Source organism: Tursiops truncatus, chromosome 14, assembly GCF_011762595.2.
Source record: "Tursiops truncatus isolate mTurTru1 chromosome 14, mTurTru1.mat.Y, whole genome shotgun sequence".
Lineage (NCBI taxonomy): Eukaryota > Metazoa > Chordata > Mammalia > Artiodactyla > Delphinidae > Tursiops > Tursiops truncatus.
The window spans coordinates 27,745,307-27,772,774 of NC_047047.1; the positions used below are offsets into that span (position 1 = coordinate 27,745,307).

Genomic DNA, 27,468 nt, shown 5'->3' on the forward strand with positions numbered 1-27,468 from the left:
GGAAAGTAAACAACACACTCCTGGACAACCTAGCCATAATGAAACAGGAAGAAATAGGAAATTTGAAAGGATCATTTATGAGTAAAGAGATTGAAACAGTAATCAAAAACCTCCCAACAAAGAAAACCCCCGGACTGGATGATTTCATCAAACATCTAGAGAAGAATTAACATCAGTTCTTCTCAAATTCCTCTAAAAATTGACGAGGAGGGAACACTCCCAAATTTACTTTACAAGGTGAGTCTTACCCTGATACCAAAGCCAGTTAAGGGCACTACTAGAAAACAGAACTACAGGCCAGTATTCCTGGTAAATAGAGGTGCAACAACTGTCAACAAAGTACGAGCAAGCAGAAATCAACCGTATATTAATAGTATCATGCATCATGATCAAGTGTGATTTATTCCTGGGATGCAAGAATGGTTCAACATACGCAAATCAATTAATGTGCTATACCACATTAGTAGAAGAAAAGATACAAATTATATGGTCATCTCAATAGATTCTGAAAAAGCACTTAACAAAATTTATCATCTTTTCATCAGTAAAACTCTCAGCAAATTAGAATAGAATAAATATATCTCAACATAATAGAGTCCATATATGACAAATCCCCAGCTAACATCATACTCAGTGGGGAAGGCTGAAATCTTTCCCACTAAGATCTGGAAGAAGACAAGAGTACCCACTCTCACCACTCCTATTCAACTGAGTAATGGAAATCCTAGCAAGAGAAATTATTCAAGAAAAAGAAATAAAATGTATCCAAATTGAAAGAGAATAAGTAAAATATTCTCTATTTACAGATGATATGATCTTATATGTAGAAAATCCTAAAGACTCCGTAAAAAAACCGGAACTAATAAATAAATACAATAATGTTGTAGGAGACAAAATCAATACACAAAATCAGTTGCATTTCTATACACTAACAGTGAACTATCTGTAAAAGAAATAAAACAATCTCATTTATAATAGCATCAAACATAAAAAAATACTTTGGAATAAATGTATCCAAGGAGGTGAAATATCTGTACACTGAAAATTATAAGACATTGATGAAAGAAATTGAAGAAGCACAAATAAATGGAAAGATATCCCATGTTTATGGATCAGAAGAATTAATATTGTTAAAATGTCTATAATACCCAAAGTGACCTACAGATTATATGAAATTCCTATCAAATTTCCAATGGCATTTTTCTAAAAAATAGGAAAAAACATTCTAAAATCTGTATGGAACCACAAAAAACCCTGGATAGAAAAGAGATTCTAAGAAAGAACAAAGCTGGAGGCTTTATTCACAGTAGCCAAGATACAGAAACAACCTAAGTGTTCATTGACAGATAACCAGATAAAGAATATATATCTATATATACCTATATGTATATATCTATATATCTATGTTTCAGCCATGACACAAGGAAATCCTACCTTTTGCAAAACATGGAATGACCTTGAGGACATTATGCTAAGTTAAGTAAGTCAGATAGAGAAAGACAAAAACTGCGTGGTGTCTCTTAGATGTTGAATCGATAAACCCAAACTCATAGAAATAGAGTAGAATGGTGGTTGCCAGGGACTGGGAGGTGGAGGAAATAAGGAAATGTTGGTCAAAGGATATGAACTTACAGCTAGCTATAAGATGAGTAAGTTTTGAAGATCTAATGTACAGCATGGTCACTATAATTAACAATACTTTATTATATACTTGAAAGTTGTTAAGAGAGTAGGTCATAAATGTTATCACCACATACAAAAATGATAATTATACGAGGGGATAGAGATATAAGGTAACTTACTCTGGTAGTCATTTTGCAATATATACGTGTGTCAAGTCAGCACGTTGTTTAATGTTAACTTCTGTATTAATTACATGTCAGTAATATAGCTGGAAGGTCAAAAAAGAAAGTGGAGGGAAGAGTGGTAAATATACATAGTTACCACTATATATAGCAGGGTGTATTAAGCCACAACTGAAAGTATAAACAGGTTCATTTGGAATGGAGGAAACAGTTCAATACAGACAACTCCAGACAAGCTGAATCTTTGGAGGTGTGAATTATTATAGATGATGTGGGTATAAAGCAGTTAATTCCTCTACTTCTCCTCTCCCTTGCATGGAATATTTGTACTTATATTCTTAAGTGGGAGATTGGAAAATTCTTTTCTAGAGAAATTAATAAAGGACTGCCACAAAGTGCCATTTGGATTTCCCCATCAAAGAGTTGATTTCCTTTGTAGAATTCCCTAAAGTGAAGCTTGCTACTTGACAAATCTTCCTATGCCCATAGACCTTCCTGTAAACTCTTAAGTGATTTATTATTAAATATGAATAACTGGCCAAGGATCAATAGATATTTGAGGAAAATATCCAACTGGAAAGAGAGAGATAAAAATACCAATATGAGAAAAGAAGTAACAACAATAAAAAGTACCTAGATGGAGCAAATAATGCAGAAAACAAAATAATATGTCAGAAAAATTCATTGGTATCCTCAAAAATTAAGTTTGTTATAGAAAAATATTACAAAGATCATCAGGAGGTGTACCAATGTTTTCTTAGGTCAGTCTCCCAAGGCAATAGAAATAAAAGCAAAAATAAACAAATGGGACCTTATCAAACTTATAGGCTTTTGCACAGCAAAGGAAACCATAAACAAAACAAAAAAATCCTATGGACTAGGAGACAATGTTTGCACATGATGCAACTGACAAAGGGTTAATTTTCCATATATACAAACAGCTCATACAACTCAATAACAAAAAAACAAACAACCCAATCAAATAATGGGCAGAAGACCTAAATAGCCATTTCTCCAAAGACGACATATAGATGGCCACTAGGCACATGAAAAGATGCTCAACATTGCTAATGATTAGAGAAATGCAGCAAAACTACAACTAAAAGTAGAGTTGCCATATGGTCCAGCAATCCCACTCCTGGGCATATATCTGGAAAAGACGAAAACTACTTTGAAAAGGTACATGCACCCCAATGTTTATAGCAGCACTATTTACAATAGCCAAGGCATGGAAGCAATGTAAATGTCCATCAACAGATGAATGGTTAAAGAAGATGTGGTATATATACACAATGAAATACTACTTAATCATAAAAAAGGAATGAAATAATGCCATTTGCAGCAACAGGATGGACCTAGAGATTATCATACTAAGTGAAGTAAGTCAGAAAGAGAAAGACAAATACTGTATAATAAATATCACTTATATGTGGAATCTAAAATATGACACAAATGAACTTATTTACGAAACAGAAACAGACTCACAGACATTGAAAACAAACTTATGGTTAGCAAAGGGGAAAGGGGATTGGGGAGGGAAAATTAGGAGTTTGGGATTAGCAGATACAAACTACTATACATAAAATAGATAAACAAGGTCCTACTGTATAGCACAGGGAAATATATTCAATATCCTATAATAAACCGTAATGGAAAAGAATATGAAAACAAATATATATAAATATGTGTAACTGAATCGCTTTGCTGTGTACCAGAAACTAACACAATATTGTAAATCAGCTATACTTCAATTAAAAAAAACAAAGATCATCAGGAGGAGTTATATGAGAATTCAGTATCGATTAGGAGTTCTAGACAAGGGGAGAAAATCATCAGAGCATTAATATAAGAAAATCTCAGGACTTCCACATGTATTGCTTACTGAGTATAATGAATAAGTTAAAGACCTACACCAAGGTACATCCCCTGAGAAACTGAGAACATATACAGTAAAAGGTTTGAAAAGCTTCCAGACAGAAAAAGTAATATATAAAGGAATGAAGATCAATATATCATTGCTTTTTCCACTAGCAATAGGGGGTAATATAGGACAGTAGTGTGAGGAATGCCTTCAATAACCTAAGGGAAAATTATTGTCAACCTTGAACTCTATAGTTTATTTGGAGAAGGATTAAAGTCATTTTTAGAATGGAAGAATTCAAGAAATTTAATTCTTAATTCTTAAGAATTATCTGAAGATGTGTGCCAACAAAATGAGAGTCTGGATTAAGTGAAATATAGATATGGAATTATTGAAACTGAAATGAAAGTAAGTCCCCTCCAGAATGACTATTTATCTGCATAATTGCTAATACATTTATATTGGTATGCCAAAAAGTATCATACTTAAGTTGTTTTTTTTTTTTTTTTTTTTTGCAGTATGCGGGCCTCTCTCACTGTTTTGGCCTCTCCCGTTGCGGAGCACAGCCTCCGGACGCGCAGGCTCAGCGGCCATGGCTCACAGGCCTAGCCGCTCCACGGCATGTGGGATCCTCCCGGACCGGGGCACGAACCTGTGTCCCCTGCATTGGCAGGCGGACTCTCAACCACTGCGCCACTAGGGAAGCCCCCATACTTAAGTTTTTAAATCTGCTTTTTGCTCAAAAATATTTCGCAAATATCTTTCTCAACAAATAAAAATACTTAACAATAATATTTGCATTGTACTACATTTCAAAGAATGGATGTTTTTTTGAATATAGACTACTATAGGACTTATAGGACAGTCCTTATAGGACAGTCACCCAAAGTTATGCCTTTAGGAATAATAAGGTTTGGATAGAATGTCTATTATGATGAGCTTTTTGGAAAAAATCAAGATTGTTGTAGCTAGAATATTAGAGAATTTTTTGAAAATGTAGGCAATTTGAAACTCCAAGAAAAACAAAAAGCTGTACCAGAAAGGAACTATAATCAACTATGTAATCATTGCATATATACTTGACTCTGTAGTAAGATGGTTTGGTTACATGACATGATGATTAATATTGATTATTGCTTTTACTTAAAATACTTTGTTGAGAATATAATTTAAGAAGCAGTAGTGTAAGGGAGTCTATATTTTTAAATGATCTAAGTTTTTAACAGAAATTAAGGGTATTATTAGAAACATGGGTATAAAAATATTAACTCTACAGAGCAGGATTGGGGATTGAAAAAGGCATAAGAGGGAGTCTACTGTTTTTTATTACAATATTTTCAGTATTACTAGATTTTTTAAACCATGAAATTATATTCATTTTGCAGACATTTAAAATAAAACAAATTGGGAAAAGATAAATTGTACTGTAAAGTTGAGTTGGGGTGAATAATCATATGAGGGAGTAGTTTTCTTCCTCTAATAAAATAATTAAGGATATCCACATAATTTTAGCTCTGGAGTTAGTCTTTGCAGCAGTTATTAAATAGCAAAATATTAGAAGCAATATGCATGTCCTATAGTAGAATATATTCAAATAAATATCCATTCTTTGAAATGTAGTACAATGCAAATATTATCGTAAGTATTTTTATTTGTCAAGAAAGATATTTGCGAAATATTTTTGAGCAAAAAGCAGATTTAAAAACTTAAGTATGATACTTTTTGGCATACCAATATAAATGTATTAGCAATTATGCAGATAAATAGAAAATACAGATGAGCAAAAAGAGAAATCTTTATATATGTACAGAAAATAGGCTGGGTTGTAATTCATCAAGTAACTGATTATTACTGAATGGAAATTTTAGATTTTTTTTTCCATTTTTTTCTTTATGTTTATTTTGTAATTTACAGTTAACTACAATTAACATTGTGCTTGTGGTGTATATATGTTGACAAAAGAAAAAGATAGTATTTAAAAAGCTGGGATTATCCTAATTCACAAGAGAATTCTTTTAACTTTTACTATTGCTTTATACAAATTGTAATACACTACGTCTAGTACATCTTGTTGAAATGAATTTTGTTAGTGCAAAGACTTTTTCCCCTCTATGAAATATAGGTTTAAATTTATTTATTTATTTAGAGCTGTGTTGGGTCTTCGTTTCTGTGCCAGGGCTTTCTCAAGTTGTGGCAAACGTGGGCCACTCTTCATCGCGGTGCACGGGCCTCTCACTATCGCAGCCTTTCTTGTTGCAGAGCACAGGCTTCAGACGCGCAGGCTCAGTAGTTGTGGCTCCTAGGCCTAGTTGCTCCGCGGCATGTGGGATCCTCCCAGACCAGGGCTCGAACCCGTGTCCCCTGCATTAGCAGGCAGATTCTCAACGCACTGCGCCACCAGGGAAGCCCTATACGTTTAAATATGAACTGTAGACTTTCAAACAGCTAAGGATCTCAGTTACCTTTTTCCATTAAAAAAAAATTTCTATGAATATCATAATCCTAGATTTCTCATTCTACTGATGGAAATTCTTTGGAACCTGATTAAGTTGTATGAAAAACTTTATCTTTTTTTTAAAATATTACACAAAATACACATATATAATGCATGTATACACCCCTATGTACACTAATATGTAAATAACTTTTTGGATATGGTCTTGATATGTTCTATTTCCTTCATTTTAACTCACTATCCTTGTTTTGTTTTTATTTTGTTTGAACAAGATCTGATATTGGAGCTAGTCGCCGAAGAATACTAGTTGCCAGAGCTAGTGCTAATAAGCATGAAGAAACCTTTTTGAAATTACAGGTCTTGTAGTTCTTTTGATTGGTGAGAAGTGAAGATGGTAGCTTTGGAGTCTTTATATCTTGGTCTTGCCAGTTATTTTAATGGACATCCTTTGGGCTTCAGATATGGGGTCATAATCCTACTTCATTGTATTTTTGTATGGGATGTTATTTTAACCTTGATTTCCTTGGAGAAACCTGAGGAGTTGGTGTTTGAGTGGCATATACAAGCATAAGGGTCAGGAGGAGTGAAAAGAAAAATTGTAGAGTAACTACCGTGGTACACTGTAGGGCAGTCTGGTTCCTTAATCCATTAAGAAGCTATATGGAACTCACCGTGGGAGGGATGCAATGGGGAGCATTTATCTGTCAGTTCTTTGGTCAAGGTTTGCCTCACTTCTGGGTTGAGAATCATGAATGCTAAGTAGTTCTGGTGGGATTCCACACTGTGATGCCTGAAAAACCTCTGGGCAGGAAGCTAGAGGTGTGGTGTAAATGCTAGAGCTGGTTTCAGTTTACCCTATATGACACTTCCAGGGCTGCCCAGAACAGGTTGCTGATGTTCTACGTGGAATAAGAGCTGAGGCTGAGAAGATCTGAAATGGAGCACAAGAGGTGTGCAGTACAGATATCTAATACTTGGCATGTAGCACAAATACAAAATAGAATGGCAATGTGAAGCAGTATTAGATGCCATTAATGATTATGTATCTAAGTATTGCTAGATCTTCAATTCTTCCAGAATAGACGGTGAAACAAGATTCCTATCTCATATTCAGAGGGAAGACAGGTGGAACTTAAATTTTTAGTGTCTTTTTTTTTCTTTTGACTTATCTTTTAATTCAAGATAATTTACATGTATTATCTCATTTAATCCTTGTTGCAGTTCTGAGGTACATTTTATTAACCTATTTTTTTTTTTAATAGGTGGGATGTTGGTTTGAAAAGAACCTGCCCATGGTTATAGAATTAATATGTTGCAGAGCTTAGATTTAAAGACCCGTCTTACTCCAAGAAGGTTTTTTTTCTTCTTCTTCTTTTTTTCTTTTCTGGTATAGCACCCTGTAATTGAAGTCCATGTAGTTAATTATATCAGGTCTTGAACCTATAAGCCTACACCTCTCTCCCTTTTCAACCCGTTTCTGATTTTCAAGCTCAATTTTATGTATTCTTGTAGTCCACTAGAGGTCAGTATTGGGCTGATAAAGAAAGGAGCCTTTGGCTTTTGATTCACAGAATTTTAACTCTGAGTCTTATTGCTAGGAACCCTTGGAAGTTGTATTCACAACAAAACTTTATTTAATAGCATGTGTAATGACAGTTGTAAAAGTTTTAGTAGCTACATTTTTAGGTGAATAGTTCAGGTTAGGTAATTCTTATGGGTTGCCACCCCCGCCCCCCCATCCACCTTCTAATAGGTAGGAGAATATCCAAATCATGTCTTTTACAGATATCCCTCTCTTTTATTGGGCCAAATCTCATTCTTAAATAAGTTTCTTTTGTTATCTTTTGCCTTTATATAGTAAACATTTATCTGAATTTACTGTGTATGTGTCACTGTATCTGAGCTTGTGGGATTCTCATAATGGTGAAGTATGTTTCCTGTCCTAAAGAAGAGAAGAGTTATACACTGAAGTGCCATACTGTTATTTTTTACTTGGATATCTGACAGGTTTATTGAACTCATCTTCTCTATCCTACCTTCAACTAATTATTTCTACGGTTCCTATTGTTTGGAATGATCCCACCATCTAGTCATAAAGACCAGAATACTTGGAGTTATTTTTATTTCCTTCCCCTCTCCCATGTACTACATTTAAATCAGTAAATTCTGTTGCTTCTACTTTTTCTGTAGCTGCTGCTACCTTAATTCAAGTCCTCATCATTGTTATTTGGACTCCTTTCATGATCTATATTGGTTTTCCTGTTTCTATTTTTTATCTTCTCCTAGTTGACCATTCCTCCGCTCCTAGGGGATTTGCCTAAATTGTAAAGCTGATCCTGTTCTTCCCCTGCTCACATTCTTCTGTTGTTTCTCCATTGCCTACTAGCTAACCTTGAAACTGCCTTGTATGGCATCTTTAACTTTATCTCTTGTTAGTCCTTCATAACCTATGTTCTTATACAAAATTATTTATTCCTTGTGTGGATAATGTTATTTCACATGTGGTGGTCTTTTCTCATCTGGTTTCTTTCTTCTGGAATGGTTACCCTTTCTACGTACTTCCCTTTGGAAAAATCATATTCATCTTTTTTTTTCGGTACGCGGGCCTCTCACTGCCACGGCCTCTCCCAGTGTGGAGCACAGGCTCCAGACGCACAGGCCCAGAGGCCATGGCCCATGGGCCGAGCCGCTCTGTGGCACGTGGGATCCCCCCTGAACCGGGGCACAAACCCGCGCCCCCCGCATCGGCAGACGGACCCTCAACCACTGCGCCACCAGGGAAGCCCCATATTCATCTTTTAAGAGCACAGTTTGCTACCTCTTCCTCTTACATCCCTACAAGCAGATATGATTACTTTCTCCTTTGTCTAATCACTGCACCTGTATTTATTTCTATCTTTATACTCTTTGCACTGAATTTCAGCCCCTCAATTGCTTACCTACTTCTTACAATAGAATGATGTGAGGTTCAAGAGTCAGAGAATCCATCTTATTCTTTGTATACTCAGTGCAGTATCTGGTGCCAAGTAGATATTCAATACATGTTTGCCTGAAAGTAGGGATACAGAGAGAAAACACTGTGAGTTAGAACAGTGAGAGGAGGCTTCCTAAAGGAAGAATAATTTTACTTGGGTTTTGGAGGAAAGGTTGGATACAGGCAGGGAGAGGTCATCTAGAAGGGAAATGGCATAAGCAAAGATACAGTAGTGGAAATAATTTTAGTATATTATGAGGTAGATTCTGATCCAAGTAGAAGATTCACGTTGGAGAGTATTGGATAATACATTGGAAAATTAAGTTCAGCTTCCATTATTGTGGAGTCTTAGTGATAAGGTTATGGAGTTTGAATTTGTACTTGTTCAAATTGTTTTCCCCAGTTTACCTCATGTTTAATTGGTGCGATGAATGATGTGGTTTAAGAAGAGCCTGGCTGCAATATGCATGGGAATTTTAATGAGAAGGTGATGAGTTCCATTTTAGGTATGTTGGAAGTGAAGTGATGGTAGAACACACAGTAGTAATACGAAACTAGAGATATGCTATTGGATCTTGGGAGAGGGGAAAGAGTGGTAGAAGAGTAGGGGCTGAGGAATAAACCTTGCTTAATTTCTGTGTATTAGGAAACCAGAGAAGAACACATGTGAGGAATCTTGAGGAAGAGGTGGGTAAATGTGTAAAGATTATTCACAAAGAGAATGAACAACCAAGAAAAAAAAAAGCCTAAATGCTTTCTTAAGCCTATTTGTGTGCTTGATACCCTTTTACCTCTACTCCAACCTAGGCAGCAGAAATCAGTAGCTGCTTCTTTGGCTCCAAGGTTGTCTTTGGAGGGACAGAATAAATGGTCCTGGTGAGGTGGCTTAGCATGTTAGAAAAGAGCTCTGAAGAGCTTTTATTATTATTTTTTTTTATGGACTTTAGAGTCACATGTTAATTTTAATATATATTGCATATATTTACATATTTATATCTACGTTTACTCTTCTCCACTTCCTGCCAGTCCCATAGTATACATTTTGAATAGATGGTAGTTTTCCTTTGCTTCCTAATGGGTTATAACTGAGTATTTATTTAGTTGTTCTACCTGTTTTAGTATTTCCAACTTGGCCAGTTCTTTCTTGGCAGATCTGCCCTGACTGCTCATTTATAGACTGGAGAAGCCTTGATAATTTTGACAGAGAGCCCGGGTTCTCATAGAGATTTGGAATAAAACTTGCCGTGCTCTCATTTCTAGCATAGGGTTTGCTATTTTAATTTGCTGATTTGGCCTAAACTGCTTTGCGCTCCATCAAATTGATTGGTAAACCAGACACACCTAAAAAGAACAAATCATAGATGATCTAAAATTACTTCCGTAGGATACTTTCAGATTTGTATCATTTCAAGTATAAATGATAGTGCTTAAGTGTGGCTCCTTTTGATTGCTTTTGGTACACTGATAGTATTTTAGTGATTGTGAAGGAAAAATATTTAACTTTGGATTCAATAAAATAAGACCAACTTATGAAAGCTTTTGGTTTTGCTGTACTGAAAGAGAGGATAAAGAGACAAGTGATTACTCTCTAGTTGAGAGCTTGTTTTTTTAAATATGAAAGCGTTAGATTTCTAGAGTCCTGGATCCCTTTTTGTGTGGTTTGCATTGGAAGTAAGTGGGGGAGAACTTCTTACTTTTGAGAGAAGTAGAGTGTTCTATCTAATTTGAGGTCTCAAATGCTTGGAGGGTATGTATGTCTTGTGTACAAACATAAATGTGCTTGGATACCTTCTCTCTCAGTTTTGTTACTGAAGCCATGTATTTTATGTAAGTCAAACCAAAATATCAACAAGTACTATGCAGAGAAACAAGTTAGTCCATTGATTCAAATCTCTGGAATGTAGATTCTTTTCATTTTCTTGGCAGAAACTAGCTCACATAGTTCAAGTTTTTCTCTGTCTTGTTATAATTGTCTCATTTAACCAGTACCTGGACTAACACCTTATACTGAATATTTATCTAGAATTCCTTAATCTCATTCAGAATATTTGGAGATTCTGATTTTTCTCCTGAACTAATTTCTACTTGTCACTGAGTAGAAATATCATATATTGATTAAGCAATGTATATTCTGGGAGGTCACATTTCTTAAGCTTTGTATCTTCAGATGATACTAAGTATTAGTATTATTTCTTCTGAAAAGGAAAGTTCCACTGTGAAATACTTTTGGAATGTGCTGGGTTAAACCATATTAAAGAAGTTTCCTTAAAATAGGACTTCTCCCAGTTTTTATTCTGTTAATGTGCATCGTATATCTACAAGAAGGCTTGTATAACATGCAGTGTTTCCCGTTTATTTGACCACAGAACTCTTGTTTTTGGGGAAACATTTTCGTCATGCTTTGAGGGACTGTTGGTATAGTGGGAAGATCACTGATATGGAATTTAGGAGATCACACTTTGGGCTTCTGATTTATCACTTACTAGCCTTGTAGCTTCAAACAAATCCTTTGTCTTCTAGCCTATTTCCTGAGTGGTGACTAAGGTCCCTTCCAGCTCTAATACTTTGGTTTAGCTTCTTTTGTTGAGTCTGTATAGTCACACTTTCCACCTCTTTGGATCTATGGAAACCACACCATCATTTGAGTCTATTTTGTTAAGTTGAGGGAATTATACTTTTCTATAAAAGTTTAGAAAAAGAAATGCTTAAAACTCTGTTTTCCACAGACTAAGCTCATGAGATCCTGTTTAATTAGTTAGTTCAGATTACTCTATTAAGATATTTTATCATCCTGATTAAAATTTATTTGTCTCTTGTATCCACATATGTGTTTCTAAGAGTCCCCTAAGCTTAAAGGCTCCTGTCCCTCTTCTCCCAACCACAGTGGTTCTAGTATAGCACTTATCTTTCAAGAGATAAATATTCAGTCATTTTTACTAATCTTTTGGCTACTTAGGTACAAATCAGTAGATTTCTTTTTTGTGATGACTTAGTGTTTGTATTTGAAAAGTCTCATGATAGTATTCACCGATTATCTCTTTTTCTATGGAAACTGGGGAAACGAATAAAGATAGGTAGCTCCAGGGTTAAAAATCTATACATTAATATGTTTGGTTTTATTTCTGGCACTAAAACTTTATGTATTAAGGGATTTTGTTGTATTTTTTTTAAGATACCAATTAGTTCAAAATTAGAAGTTCTTTGAATACTTAATTAAGTTCTGTTTCTTTTGTTTCTTTTTTTGTTTATTTGCGTGTATGTGTTTCTATCCTAGGCCCAACAACAAAGAAACCTGGATAACATCATCTTTCAACAACCCAGGATAGGTAGCAAGAGAAAACCTAAGAAAGATGCATATACAATTTTTGATACAGAGATAGGAAGCACTAGCCCCAAGTCTGAACAGGATTCAGGAATTCTGGATGTTGAAGATGAGGAAGATGATGAAGAGGTAACTAACATTTGAACCGGGGAAGTGAACCTGTTGTTACGTTTCAATATGGTATGTTTGAGATGTGATGAAGAATTTGTCCATATAACATAGCTGTGTTATCTTCTGGATATTAAATATCATTTTAAATACAAATGTTCCCTGATTTAAGGAAACTGAAGATGTACTAAGATATCTTAGATTCTAATTCTTTAGACTTTAAATATACTCATCCATTTTTTTTTTTTTTTTTTTTTTAAGTTTCAGGGTTTGTTGATTGTATACTGACTGGGTACTACATTAAGGGAAGAGTAGAGTTTACCTGACTTAGAAAAAGAGATCTATTGATAGATGATCTCCACTGAAGCTGGAACAAAGTTACTTCAGACAAATAAAAGATGTTACTTTAAACAGTAGGAGTAAACAGAGATTTCTTAGGCTTGAGAAATGGTTCAGATTGAAATTGTAAAAAGGTTCCAGAAAGTTGAGAACACATTTCTGGAGGAAATAAATGTATGAGTAATTATAGGGTATCTGGGAATTTTGTGATATATCCCTAACCTCTTAGTTCTATGACACTTTCAGGTAAAGAATAAGATTAAGTGGCTTAACTAGTACATTTTTTTATATCCTTCTTTGTTGTTGGAAATATATATGTTTAATGTGTTTTTAAAAATAAAACTACTATGACATTTGAGATTTCCAGTTAAAACATTTTTGAACTACTTATCATTTGCATAAACTGGATCAGTTTTTTGTGAGTATAGTGGTTAGGTGCATGAGCTTTGCAGACTTACAGACTGCATTCAGATATTGGTTTTGCCATTTTATTTTATTTTACTGTAAAAATTGTCATTAATGATCATATTATTTACATTATCAAATGCTCACTGACATGTGCAAGGAACCATTTACTCCTGTTCTCAGTAATCTGTTTTATCTTTAAGTATTTGTCTCCTTTTCATTGTTTCATTTCTCCAGATAAAACTGGGTTCAGTGTTTCTTCTCCATCATTGTTCTTTGTTATGCACTTACTAACCTTCTTACTCTCCTCTCCATGCCAAAATACAGCCCCAAACTTTTCACTGTCTAACTTTGTAATCTTAGGGTAATCTTGATCCCCTGAATATTTTTTAGCATTCTCTCTTGCCTGGAATGACTGGTATGGTTGGACATGGATCCACCCTGGAGATAAGATTGTCAGGGATTAGACCCATCACAGATGAAAAATTACAGTAGTAGTACAATAAAACATCAGGATCAAGATAAATCCAGTTAACATTGTAAACTTACAGTTTGGTTGCCCATTAAGGAAATTAAATTCTATCAGGCACTATGGCTTAAGGAAACAAGTTAAACATTGTCTGTGCCCCTGGATAATACACACCCCAAAGAGATGGTTATGTGATAAGATGAAAGCATGAAACGTACACAGTTCTCATATATTAGTGAGAACCTTCTGGATATGAGCTACTGTTTATCATTAGCTCACTGAAGATACTGGGCAAGTCCTTTTTAATTTTTGTGCCATATTTCTTCATTGTTTTGTCTTCTGAGGTCCAAAGAGGATGAAGAAAGTACGACTAGTAAAACGTGTTGGGATCCCTCATAAAGGAAATATTGTAAGAATGTACTTGGAAGTTAACATTTTAAAATGGTTCTGTATCCCAAATCAAACAGAATTTGTATTAGAGATTTGCTGATTGAGCTCTTACAACAAGAATTCAGCACTTTGCTGTCATCTAATGGCATCCTATCTTAAAAAAAAAATCCTACCTTATATTTATTTACTTCTCAGTTTGAATCTTCTTCAAGTGCACATTCTTAATCTCAAACCTCATGTAGAGAATTATTTATTTAGATGTCTCCAAACTGGTTTCTTGGCATAGTTCTTGCATGGTGTGAATAAATTCTTCAGATAAGGTCTTCCGTGACCCACTGTGACGTTCTGACCTTCATTCTTGTCATTCTTCAACAGACCTCATTGAGAGTAGCGTAAATAGTTTTTGAAATATTTTGACTTTTAAACTGTGCCATAGAATCTAGTAGTTCTTAATCTATTTGGAGATCGTTATATTCCTGTGAGAGTTTGATAAAAAATATGGAGCCTTTACCCAGTAAAATCTATGTATATTCACTCACAGAAAGTTCTGTATGAAATTTCAGGGAATTTGTGAAACTCATGTTGCCCTTAGGACCTGAGTTAAGAGCCATGTTGTAGAGAAAGTGCTTCTTGAACTTAAATGTGCATAGGAATCACCTTGGAATCATCTTTAAATGCAGATTCTGATTCTGCAGATTGGGGGGTGAATCTGAGAATCTACATTTTTAACAAGCTCCCAGGTAAGGATGGTGCTTCTGGACCCTGGGCACACTTTGAGTTGCAAGGCTATAGTGGACCACGAGGAAGCATTTTTAGTACATAAAGCAAACAAACTCATGAATGTTTAGGTGTCCTATTGCTTTTTCATTACCATGTCCTAACATTTTTCCAGCAATGAATACAGTACTTGAAGAGAAAGTTATATTTTGTCTTCTAAAATCTGTTGCTTGTAATAGATTACCTGCATTATTTTTTATGAAATTTTATGATTCTGATTTAATATACTTAAGTTTAGGTATATTTTTCATTCTCTGAAGAACTTTTTGCCCTTTCCTGTGCTTTTAATGGAAGTGTACTTAATACGTTCTTTGAGCCAAGTGACATTTGTACATTATTTAGTATGTTTTTAGTTTGATAATACTTAATAGTAGACCATAGAATGAGATGGGTAAGGAAAACCAAACACCTAGAAAATAGCTTTGCACATAGTAAACAGATAGTTAATATATTTTTAAACTGAAATAAAGTTTGTGCCAGAGATGGGAAAAACTTAATAGCCTGGGGAACTGAAGATGAAGTCATAGAAGTGAATTGTCATCTTGGATAAAAAACTGACTACATGTTGAGCTGACTGACAGAGTCAGTCTCTTGATTGCTGAGAAGTGTTGCAGGAAAACTGCTCCCCTGTAAATTCTCTTCCTATTTGTATTTTATTTTTGTCTAAACTAATGAAAGGGTCGCCTTAGTTAAGGTAAGTTTTTTTTTAACTTGTCTTATATTACAGTTGAACTATATAAACTACTGATATTTGACCGTTTTTCATCAACAACTTAATTCAATTGGTTTTCAGTGGAAATATGTGTGATTTGGGGAATTAAAAAAAATTATATAAGTTTCAAGTGTACAACATTATAATTTGAGATCTGTATATACTACAAAGTGATCACGCACCAAATGGTCACATCTGTCACCATACAATTGACCCCCTTAATGCCTTGCATCCCCCAGCCCCCTTCCCTTCTGTTAACCACCAATCTGTTCCCTGTAACTGTTTGTTTTTGTTTTATTTATTTGTTTTGTTTTGTTTTAGATTCCACATATGAATGAAATCATACAGTATTTGTCTTTTTACTTCTGACTTATTTCACTTAGCATAATACCCTCAGTTCCATCCATATCATCCCAGATGGCAAGATTTCATTCTTTTTATATAGCTGCATAGTATCATTGTGGGTATATCTGTATCTCTAGATCTGTATCTATACCTTTATCTACACCTATATGCCACATCTTTTTTATCCATTCATCCATTGATGGACACTTAGTTTTTTTCCCTGTCTTGGCTATTATAAATAACGTTCCAGTGAACATGGTGCATATATCTTTTTTTTTTAATTCCTCTACTTTTTTTTTTTTTTTTAGCAAATTGTATTTTTTATTTATTTATTTTTGTCTGTGTTGGGTCTTCGTTTCTATGCGAGGGCTTTCTCTGGTTGCGGTGAGTGGGGTCCACTCTTCATCATGGTACACGGGCACTGTCGCAGCCTCTCTTGTTGTGGAGCACAAGCTCCAGACGTGCAGGCTCGTAGTGTGGCTCATGGGCCTAGTTGCTCCGCGGCATGTGGGACCTGCCCAGACCAGGGCTCGAACCCGTGTCCCCTGCATTGGCAGGCAGACTCTCAACCACTGCACCACCAGAGAAGCCCCGTATGTCTTTTTGAATTAGTGTTTTCATATTCTTTGTATATATACCCAGAAGTGGAATAGCTGGATAATGTGGTAGTTCTATTCTTAACTTTTTGAGGAATCTCTGTACTGTTTTCCATAGTGGCTACACCAATTTACAATCCCACCAACAGTATGTGAGGGTTCCCTTTTCTCCATATCCTCTCCAACACTTGTTATTTCTTAACTTTTTGTTAAAGCCATTCTAATAGGTGTGAGGTGGTTACACCTGTTATTATGGTTTTCATTTGCATTTCTCTAGTAATTAGTGATCTTGAACATCTTTTTATGTGATTTTTGGCCATCTGTATGTCTTCTTTAGTAAATTGTCTATTCAGATCATTTCCCCATTTTTTAATAGGGCTGTTTGTTTTTTTGTTGTTGAGCTGTATGAGTTCTCTGTGTAGTTTAGATATTAACCCCTTATTGGATATACGATTTGCAAATATCTTCTCCCATTCAGTAGGTTGCCTTTTTGTTTTAATGATGATTTCCTTTGCTGTGCAGAAGCTTTTTAGTTTGATATGGTCCCATTTGTTTATTTTTGCTTTTGTTTCCCTTGCCCTTGGAGTCAGATCCAAAAAACATCACTAAACAGAAGTCAGTGAGATTACCACCTATGTTTTCTTCCAGGAATTTTATGGTTTCAAGTCTTATATTCAAGTCTTTAAACCATTTTGAGCTAATTTTTGTTTATGGTATAAGATAATGGTTCAGTTTCATTCTTTTGTCTGTAGCTGTCCAATTTTCCCAATACCACTTATTGGAGAGACTGTCCTTTCTCCATTGTATGTTCTTTGCTCCTTCATCATAAATTAATTGTCCACATATGTGTGGATTTTTTTCTGGGCTCTTAATTATGCTCCATTGATCTGTGTGTCTGCTTTTAGGCCAGTACCATTCTGTTTTGATTACTATATCTGTGTAGTATAGTTTGAAATTAGGATCATGGTATCTCTGGCTTTGTTGTTTTTCAAGATTGTTTGGGCTATTTGGGATCTTCTATGGTTCCATACAAATTTTAGAATTATTTGTTCTAGTTCTGTAAAATATTCCACTGGAATTTTGATAGGGATTGCATTGAATCTGTAGATTGTTTTGGGTATCATGAACATTTTAACAATATTAACTCTTCTAATCCATGAGCTTGGAATGTTTTTTCACTTATTTGTGTCTTCTTTAATTTCTTTCATCAGTCTTAGAGTTTTCAGTGTATAGGCCTTTTACCTCCTTGGTTAAATTTATTCCTAGGTATTTTATTTTTTTTTGATGTAATTGTAAATTGGATTGTTTTCTTAATTTCTCTTTCTGATATTTCAATACTATTGTACAAGGAATGTCATAGATTTCTGCATATTGATTTTGTATCCTGGAGCTTTGCTGAATTCATTGATTAGTTCTAATGTTTTTTTGGTGGAGTCTTTAGGGGTTTCTATATATAGTATCATGTCATCTGCAAACAGTAACAGTCTGTCTTCTTTTTTTTTCTAATTTGGATGCCTTTTATTTCTTTTCCTTGCCTAATTGCTGTGGCTATGGCTTTGAATACTTTTTTGAGTATAAGTGGTGAGAGTGGGCATCCTTGTTTTATTTCTGATCTTAGAGGGAAAGCTTTCAGCTTTTCACTGTTGACTGTGGTGTTAGCTGTGGGTCTGTCATATATCACCTTTATTATGTTGAAGTATATTCCCTCTATACCCACTTTGAGAGTTTTTATCATAAATGACTCTTGAATTTTAAAAGCTTTTTCTGCATTTACTGAGATAGTCATATGATTTTTGTCCTTCATTTTGTTAATGTGGTATATCACATCAATTGATTTGTGGATGTTGAACTATCCTTGATCCCTGGAGTAAATCCCACTTGATTGTGGTGTATAATCCTTTTAATGTATTGTTGAATTCAGTTTGCTAATATGTTGTTGAGGTTTTTACCTCTATGTCCATAAGAGATATTGGCCTGTAGTTTTCTTTTTGGTGTTGCCCTTGTCTAGTTTTGGAATCAGGGTAATGCTGGCCTCCTAAAAAGTGTATGGAAGCATTCCCTCCTATTCATTTTTTTTGGAGGAGTTTGAGAAGGATAGGTATTAAATCTTTTTTGAATATTTGGGATGATTCACCAGTGAAGCCATCAGGTCTAAGCCTTTTGTTTGCTGGGAGGTTTTTGATTACTGATTCAATCTCCTTACTAGTAATCAGTCAATTTAACATTTCTGTTTTCTCATGATTTAATCTTGGTAGACTGTATGTTTTTAGGAATTTATCTGTTTCTTCTAGGTTGTCCCATTTGTTGGCATATTATTGTTCATAGTATTCTCTTATCATCCTTTGTATTTTTGTGGTATCAGTTTTAACTTCTCTTTCATTTTCGATTTTATTTGCGCCCTCTCACTTTTTTTCTTGCTTAGTCTAAAAGCTTGTCAATTTTGTTTATCTTGTTAAAGAACCATCTCTTAGTTTCATTGATCTTTTCTATTGTCTTTTTAGTCTCTATTTCATTTATTTCTGCACTGATCTTATTATTTTCTTCCTTCTACTAACTTTGGGCTTTGTTTGTTCTTCTTTTTTTAGTTCCTTAAAGTGTAAAGTTAGATTTCTCTTGTTTCTTGAAGTAGTCCTGTGTTGCTGTTGACTTCCTTCTAAGAACTACATTTGCTGCACCCCACAGATTTTAGTATGTAATATTTCTGTTTTCACTTGTCTCTACATATTTTTTGATTTTACTTTTGATTTCGTCAGTGACCCACTGGTTGTTTAGTAGCATGTTGTTTAATTTCCACATTTTTGTGGGTTTTTTTTTTTTTTCAGTTTTCCTCTTGTAATTGATTTCTATTTTCATAGCTTTGTGGCCAGAAAAGATGCTTCATATAATTTTGGTCGTCTTAAATTTATTGAGACTTGATTTTTGGCCTAACAAGTGATTTATCCTGGAGAATGTTCCATGTGCACTTGAGAAGAATGTGTATTCTGCTTCTTTTAGATGGAGTACTCTGTATAAATCTGTTAATTCCATCGGATCTAATATGTCATTTAAGGCTGATGTTTTCTTAATTGGTTTTCTGTCTGGATGGTGTATCTATTGCTATAAGTGGGGTGTCCGTGTCCCCTACTATTATTGTATTGCTATTAATTTTCTCTTTAAGTTCGTTAATATTTGCTTTATATATCTTGGTACTCCTGTGTTGGGTGCATACATATTTTAAGTGTTGTTTCCGTAGTGTAGTGGTTATCACATTTGCCTCGCACATATTTATAAACGTTATATCTTCTTGCTGTATGAACCCCCTTATTGTTATGTAGTGCTTCTTTTTGTTTTTTATTACAGTCTTTGTTTTAGAGGCCATTTTGTCTCATATGAGTATAGCTATACCAGCTTTCTTTTCATTTCCATTTGCATGGAATGTGTTTTTCCATCCTTTTACATCCAGTCTGTTTATGTCCTTACTTATGAAGTGAGTCTTTTATAGGCAGCATATAGATGGGTCTTGTTTTTATTTTTTAATCTATTCAGCCACTCTGTCTTTTGATTGGAGAATTTAGTCCATTTATGTTTAAAGTAATTATTGATAGGTATGTACTTATTGCCATTCTGTGATTTGTTTTCTAGCTATTTTTATAGTTTCTCTGTTTCTTTTTCTCTCTTCCCTTGTGGTTTGTTGATTTTCTTTAGTGCCTTTGTTTAGATTCCTTTCTCATTTTCATTTGTGTATTTACTCTAAGTTTTTTCTTTGTAGTTATCAGGTTCACATGTATCATCCCATGTATATCAGGTTCACATGTGTCATCCCATGTATATAACAGTCTATTTTAAGTTGATAGCAACTTAACTTTGAGCACATTCCACAATTCTACATTTTTTACTATCCCACTACATTTTATGTTTTTGATGTCACATTTAACATCTTTTTATTTTATGTTCCCTTAGCAAATTATTGTATTTTTAGCTAATTTTATTTCTTTTGTCTTTTAAACTTCATGGTAGCATTATAAGTGATTGATCTGCTACCTTCTTATTTACCTTTTCCTGTGAGATGTGAATTTTCTTACGTTTTCTCCTTATTAATTAGTGCCATTTTTTTTCAACTTAGGGAATTCCCTGTAACATTTCTTATAAGTCCAGTTTAGTGGTGATAAACTTCTTTAGCTTTTGCTTATTTGGAAAACTCTTTATCTCTCCTTTAATTCTGAGTGATAACCTTGCTGGGTAGAGAATTATTGGTTGGAAGATTTTTCCTTTCAGTAATTTGAATATGTCATGCCATTCACTTATGGCCTGCAAAGTTTCTTCTGAGAAATCTGCTGAAAGCCTTATGAGGTTTTCTTTCTATGTAGTAAGTTGCTTTTCTCTCATTGCTGTTAAGATTCTCTCTTAGTCCTTACTTTTACCATTTTAATTATAATGTGTCTTGGTGTGGTTCTCTTTGGTTTTGCCTTACTTGGAACTCTTTTGGACCTGGATGTCTGTTTCCTTCCCCAGATTAGGGAAGTTTTCAGCTATTACTTTTTCAAATAATTTTTCTGACCCTTTCTCTTCTTTTTGCCTTCTGGGGCTTCTATAATGTGAATGTTTTTCTGCTTGATGCTGTCTCAGAGGTCCCTTAGGTATATTCACTTAAAAAATTTTTTTTTCGTTTTGCTGCTTTTTCTAGGTGATTTCCATGCTTTTCTTCCAGCTCATTGATTCATTCTTCTTCATCCAATCTGCTGTTGAACCCCTCAAGTGTATATTTCAGTTGAGTTATAACTGCTGTTTGGTACTTTCATATATTTTCTATCTTTTTGTTAAGGATATCACTGTGTTCATTCATTCCTCTCCTGAGTTTGGTGAGTATGTTTATAACCATTACTTTAAACTGTTAATCAGGTTGATTGTTTATCTCCATTTCATTAAGGTCTTTTTCTGGGCATCTGTCTTACTTTTTGGTTTGGAATATGTTCCTCTGTCTCCTCATTTTGCCTGGCTCTCTGTGTTTGTCTATATGTTATTAGGTGAAACAGCTGTCTCTCTCAGTCTTAAAGGAGTGTTCTTGTATAAGGTATGATCCTTGGGGCCTGGAAGCACAGTCTTCCCTGGCCACCAGAGCCAGGTGCTCAAGGGTTGTCCCTCATGTGGGCTGCACCTGCCCTCCAGCTGTGGTGGGACCTCAGCTGCTTCATGGGGAGGATGGGGAGTGGTGCACTTGGCCGGCCTGGTTTTGATGTTGGAAATCTGTTTTGAATCTTTATGTCATACTGTGGTATATGCAGATGTTATTGCTTTTCTCTACATGTCTAGACAGAACTTAAAAAATATTTTTAGAAGTAGTGAACATTTTAGCTTGAGAATATATTAGATTTTTCTGAAATATTATTTTTGAAATATTGGAACACATAGTACAAAGAACCACTTAAGGTGATATATTATTTGTGAGAAAGGGGACAGTAATACCTTCTAAGGGTAGGGTCGTTGTGAGGATTGACTGAAGTAATTTATATGATGCTTCTGTCATAGTGCTTGGCACATACAATGCTACCAGTATATAATAGTTATTATTATGGCATTCTGACTGTGTGCTTTTTTTGGAATAAAGGTGAAATATATCTTGACCTAGTTTTTGATGATGTATATTTACATGGAGTGGTGACTACAATCTACTGTAAACAAAAAATCTACTGAAATAAAGCAGTATTGAGTAAGAAATAGCTTGAAGAAGCAGGACCTATGATTTCTTCTTTGTTTCTAGGTTACTTCAGAGCTTCTGTATTCTTAGAACACTTCATTGGTGTCATATTTCTGGCACATATCTCTCTTAATTTGTTTACATACTGTTAGTGACCAGTGGTCACTGTGTTATCCACAAAACTCTTAATAGAGTATGGATCAAATAAATGTTTGTTGAACAAATGACCCATGTCAGGTTTAACTCTTAAGATTTTGGTGTCTTTTTTGAAATATGTAATTAACACGATGGAAGTGCTAAGTTACATACAAATGTCATGTGTTTAATATAAAGCCTTCTGAGATGTCTTTTTGATTATGGTACTTTACTAATTTTGAGGTAACAAGTTGTATTTGTTTGCTAGAGCTGCCATACCAGAATACCACAGTTTGCATGGCTTAAACAACAGAAATTTGTTTTCTCATAGTTCTGGAGGGTGATACTCTCAAGATCAAATTGCCAGCAGGGTTGGTTTATCCTCAGGCCTTTCCTCTTGGCTTGCAAATGGCTACCTTCTTGCTGTGTCCTCACATGGCTTTTTCTCTGCTTGCACGCCCCAAGTGTGTCTTCCTCTTCTTATAGGGACATCAGTCCTATTGTATTAGGGTCCCACCCTATGACTTTATGTTACTTTAATTACCTCCTTAAAGGCCCTATTTTCAAATGCAGTCACTATGGGGGTTAGGGCTTCAATATATGAATTTTGGGGGAGACACAATTCAATCCATAATAAGGTGATTGTAAAAAAAACACAAGATTTGTCTATAGAAAGTGTAAGTTCTGTCAGCTTTTGTGCTGTTGGAGGAAGTCCTATAATTTCTCTAAGCATCTCTTTTCTCACCTATAAAATAGTGACAATAATTAATTAATGTCAAATTGCTTATGTAAAATTTTGGTTATGATATTTGATCCAAATTTCAAATTGTTTATTGCAGAACTTTCTATTGACGGGAAGGTAACAAAATGGGTTATTTCTCAACAAGTTAAAGTGAAATAAAAGGTGCCGTTAGGACTTTAGAGTTTAAATTAGAGGTTGTATATTGGCAGCCCATGGGCCAGAAACAGCTTACAGAATGGTTGTTGGCTTGTACAGTGCTTAAAAGTTTTAAAATTAGTTTCAAACTTTTAAAAGTTAGTTGAATTCACATAAAAAAATCTGTATTTCCAACCTAGTCTCTTTCTAAGCATGGTAGTAATATACTAGTCCTGAGCTTCAAGGTTGCTACCAAGGATATGGTTTTTCCACTAAGCCACAATCCCGGTTGTGTCTGCACATTGGATATTGCCATTTATTATCATATTTGTGCAGTTGTTGAGGGAAATATTACTTTTACTGAGTGTGTATTAAAAAATGGCAAAATGGAAGATACACTGGCAGGACCACATGTTTGGAAAAAAAAGATGAGAATATACTCCATTGTAAAAATAAGTAGTAGTCCTAGATATTTCATATACAAAGTATGTCTGTTAAAAGAATACAGTTTAATATGCTGGCCTGCTTTGCTGGTTCCCTGTACCCGCTGACCCCTGTCTCCTTTGAGTTTTCCATTTCTATTCTTTCTTTTTTTTTTTTTTTTTTGCGGTATGTGGGCCTCTCACTGTTGTGGCCTCTCCCGTTGTGGAGCACAGGCTCCGGACGCGCAGGCTCAACAGCCATGGCTCACGGGCCCAGCCGCTCCGCGGCATGTGGGATCTTCCTGGACTGGGGCACGAAGGCGCGTCCCCTGCGTCGGCAGGTGGACTCTCAACCACTGTGCCACCAGGGAAGCCCTCCATTTCGATTCTTGATGAAAGCTGGTCTATTAAGGATAAATGTAGTCAGATGAAAAGTAGGTACCTGTATTTATAACCAAATGGCAATAAAGACAATTGAAAAAGTTGAATGAAAACATTATGACATGCTTAGATATTCTGTTTTGCTTTTCTTATTCCTATTTTTTGATCTTTTGGGTCTGTCCATTGGCAGAGATTTATTATGGCTCTCATTGATTTAAGATTTTTAAAAATTTTTCATTTTCTGATAGTATAAAGTTCTTGTTTTGAAATTATTTGCCTTAATTATAAAAGTCTACTTGCCTTTTCAGGTCTTCTGGAATTTCTCCTTTATGTGCTCATTGCTTATTCAACTACCACCTTCACTCTGTGCTAAGTTGCTAATAACCCCAACTAGGGAATGTACTCCCCCACCACTCCTTGTCTAAAATATCAAATTCTACTTTTCCCTGAGGACTAGGTCAATCTCACCTCTTCTGTAACATCCTCTTCTTACTTATTTATAAGAATTTTTAATTACAGTATAAGTGACATATAACATATTAGTTTTGGGTGTACAATGTAATGATTTGATATTTCTGTGTATTGCAAAATGATCACCACAGTAAGTCTAGTTAATCTATCACCCTACATAGTTGCAATTTTTTTTTTTTTTGGTGATCAGAACTTTTAAGATCTACTCTCTTAACAACTTTCAAGTATATAATACATTATTATTAACTATAGTTGCCATGCTGTACATTACATGCTATGACATTTATTTTATCATTGGAAATCTGTACCTTTTGACCTCTTTCACTCATCTTGCCCATCCCCAACTCCCACCTCTTGAGTAATATCTTCTTTTAAAAAGCTTTTTTAAAAGAAATTTTCAATCTTTAGAAAACTTACCAGAGTGGTAAGATGAACATACATATACCTTCACTTAAATACTTATTAGATTTGGAGATTTTTCTCTCAAAAAATTGATTTTGAAAGTCAATTTTATTCTCCACCCTCTCCCACTGCCCCAGCTAAAGTTGAATCATTTGAAAGAAAGTGGCATATTTCATCCATCATATTTGAACTCTCAATACAGAAACTTCTAGTTTTCTGAGAATGATATCCTTCCACATAACCACAATACAATGGTCACACTCAGGAATTTTAATTTTGATATAATACTACCACTTAATATGTCACTTGTATACAAATTTCCCCATAATGTCCTTCACAGCAGTTTTTTTTCTTTTATTTTTTCCTGCAACCACATCTAGACAAGTATCACACATTGCATTTAATTTTTATGTCTATTTATTCTCCTTTAATATCCCTTTATTTAGGCATATCTGGTGCGTCCTCATGATTAGATTCAGGTTAATCATTTTTGGCAGGAATATAACAAAAGTAGTATTATGTTCTTTTCAGTGCATCATATCAGGATGTACACAATTGGTTAAGGTGGTGTCTACCAGATTTCTCCACTGTAAAGGTGCCTTTCCTCCTTCGTAATTAATAAGTGATCTATAGAGTGATACTTTTAGATCATGCAGCTATCCTGTTCCCTGTTTTTCACCTGTTGGTTTAGAATTCATTGATATTTTTTTCCTGAATCATATGTTACTGTGGTGATTATAAAAATAGTGATTTTTCTATCTTTATCATTTCATTCACATTGATTAGTTGACATTATTCTTTAAAGAACTTTACTTTTCTCCCTTTCTTTTTTTTTTTTGTGTCATTGTTGTCACATATATTCTTTTTTATATACAAGGGTTATAGTCCATTCTTGTCTTTCATTTTGATTCTCCAGTTGTTCCAAATTTGGCTAGTGGGAGTCTCATCCATTGTCTTCATCAGTTTTTGAGCACTTCCTTTTTTTTCTGGCACAAGATATTCCTGGTCTACTCCAGGTTTTGCCCCAGCCCCCAGTATTAGCTATTTTGTCAAAGAGTTCTTGTTCCTTTTACTGGATAGTGATATTTAGAAACTGAGATGTGGGCATTAGGTATGCTCCTTTTGTGGACAGAGTTAAGAAATACACATGCTATACCAACATAGGCATTTTTATAAATTGTGAGTTAAACCTGATGCTTCTAATTTAAACCTGATATCATAGTTCTTCCTCTTCTTCTATTCCATATTTGTATCTCTGAGAATCCTGGTTCCCAGAGTATTAATATATTTACTCATTTGCCTAATCATATAACACAAAATAGTTTCAGAATTTCTATGCATGTGTCACTAAAAGCAATAAACTTATTAAGTTCAAGATTTCTTTGCAGTTCTTCTCATCTTACAATACAGTAGAGCTATATAGTTCAGAGTATTTTGTTCAGATGTTTCTTGGCTATTTTATTTTCTTGTGTGTGATTGTTACCAAATTTATATATTCTTAGGTTCATTTGTTTCTTTTGTGTTATTTTTGGGGTTCCCCATCCTTATTAATTTAATTTTTTTGACTATGTAAAATATGAACATGGTTCAAAAGGCAGAATTATGTAAGAAGATATGTTCAGTGAAATCCCATTTTCCTCTTTATCTCTCCCTTCCTGATCCTACCCACCCTTTGTAAATAATCAGTATTTTGAGTTTGTGTGTGTTTGTGGTGTGTGTACTTACCCTTTCTCATACCTTACACAACATTAATAGCATCATACATATATATTTTTTGTACTTTGTTTTTTCACTTGAAAATATATCCTGAAAATAGTAATTTTCATATCACTTCATAGAAATCATTCTCATTCTATTTTTATTGCCAAATTGTACTCTATTATTTGAATGAACCATAGTTTATTCAGCCAATTTCTTATAGGTAGGCATTTAATGATTTCCAGTCTTTTCCTATGAAAGTGTAGTGTCTCTACTACATAGCTATTTGAATTAGCTTAACAAAATACCGACAAAATCAAGTAATGGCTGGGTGCTGAACAAATTAAATATTGCTGTGAAAATGCAAAATGGTACAGTCAGTTTGGAAAACAGCCTGTTAGTGTATTATAAAGGTGAACATACACTTACCATATGACCCCAGCGGTCTCACTCCTAGGAATTTACCCATTATATTCACACAATAACCTCTACCTGAATGTTTGTAGCAACTTTATTCATACATTGCCAGAAAGTAGAAGCAACCCAAGTGTCCTCCAATGAGTGAAGGGATAAATGAACGGTGGTATATCCATAATTAGAGTATCACTCTGAAATAAAAAGAAGTGAACTATAGATACATGAAACAACATAAATGAATCTCAAATGCATTATGCTAAATGAAAGAAGCAAGATTCAAATGCTACATATGGTATGAGTCTATTTATATGACATTCTTGAAAAGGCAAAACTCTAGGGACATAAAATGGATCAGTGTTTGTCAAGGGCTGAGCATTAGGGAACAATTTGACTACAAAGGGGCATGAGGGAAATTTTGGGGGTGGTGGAACCC

At 34.6% G+C, this 27,468-nt stretch overlaps 1 protein-coding gene across 13 annotated transcripts in view; it reads left to right on the plus strand.

The window, feature by feature from the left end:
• The window catches only part of EXOC6B (exocyst complex component 6B), a 710,711-nt gene that overhangs the window by 261,529 nt on the left and 421,714 nt on the right, over nucleotides 1-27,468 (plus strand). For all 13 annotated transcript variants that reach the window (XR_012325650.1, XR_012325649.1, XM_033838288.2 and 10 more), the window contains one exon: nucleotides 12,370-12,546. Coding sequence is in view for 11 of the 13 variants with exons in the window: in XM_033838288.2 (XP_033694179.1) it covers nucleotides 12,370-12,546 (177 nt within the window). In the remaining 2 variants the exon portion in view is untranslated. The remainder of the gene's footprint in view (nucleotides 1-12,369; nucleotides 12,547-27,468) is intronic.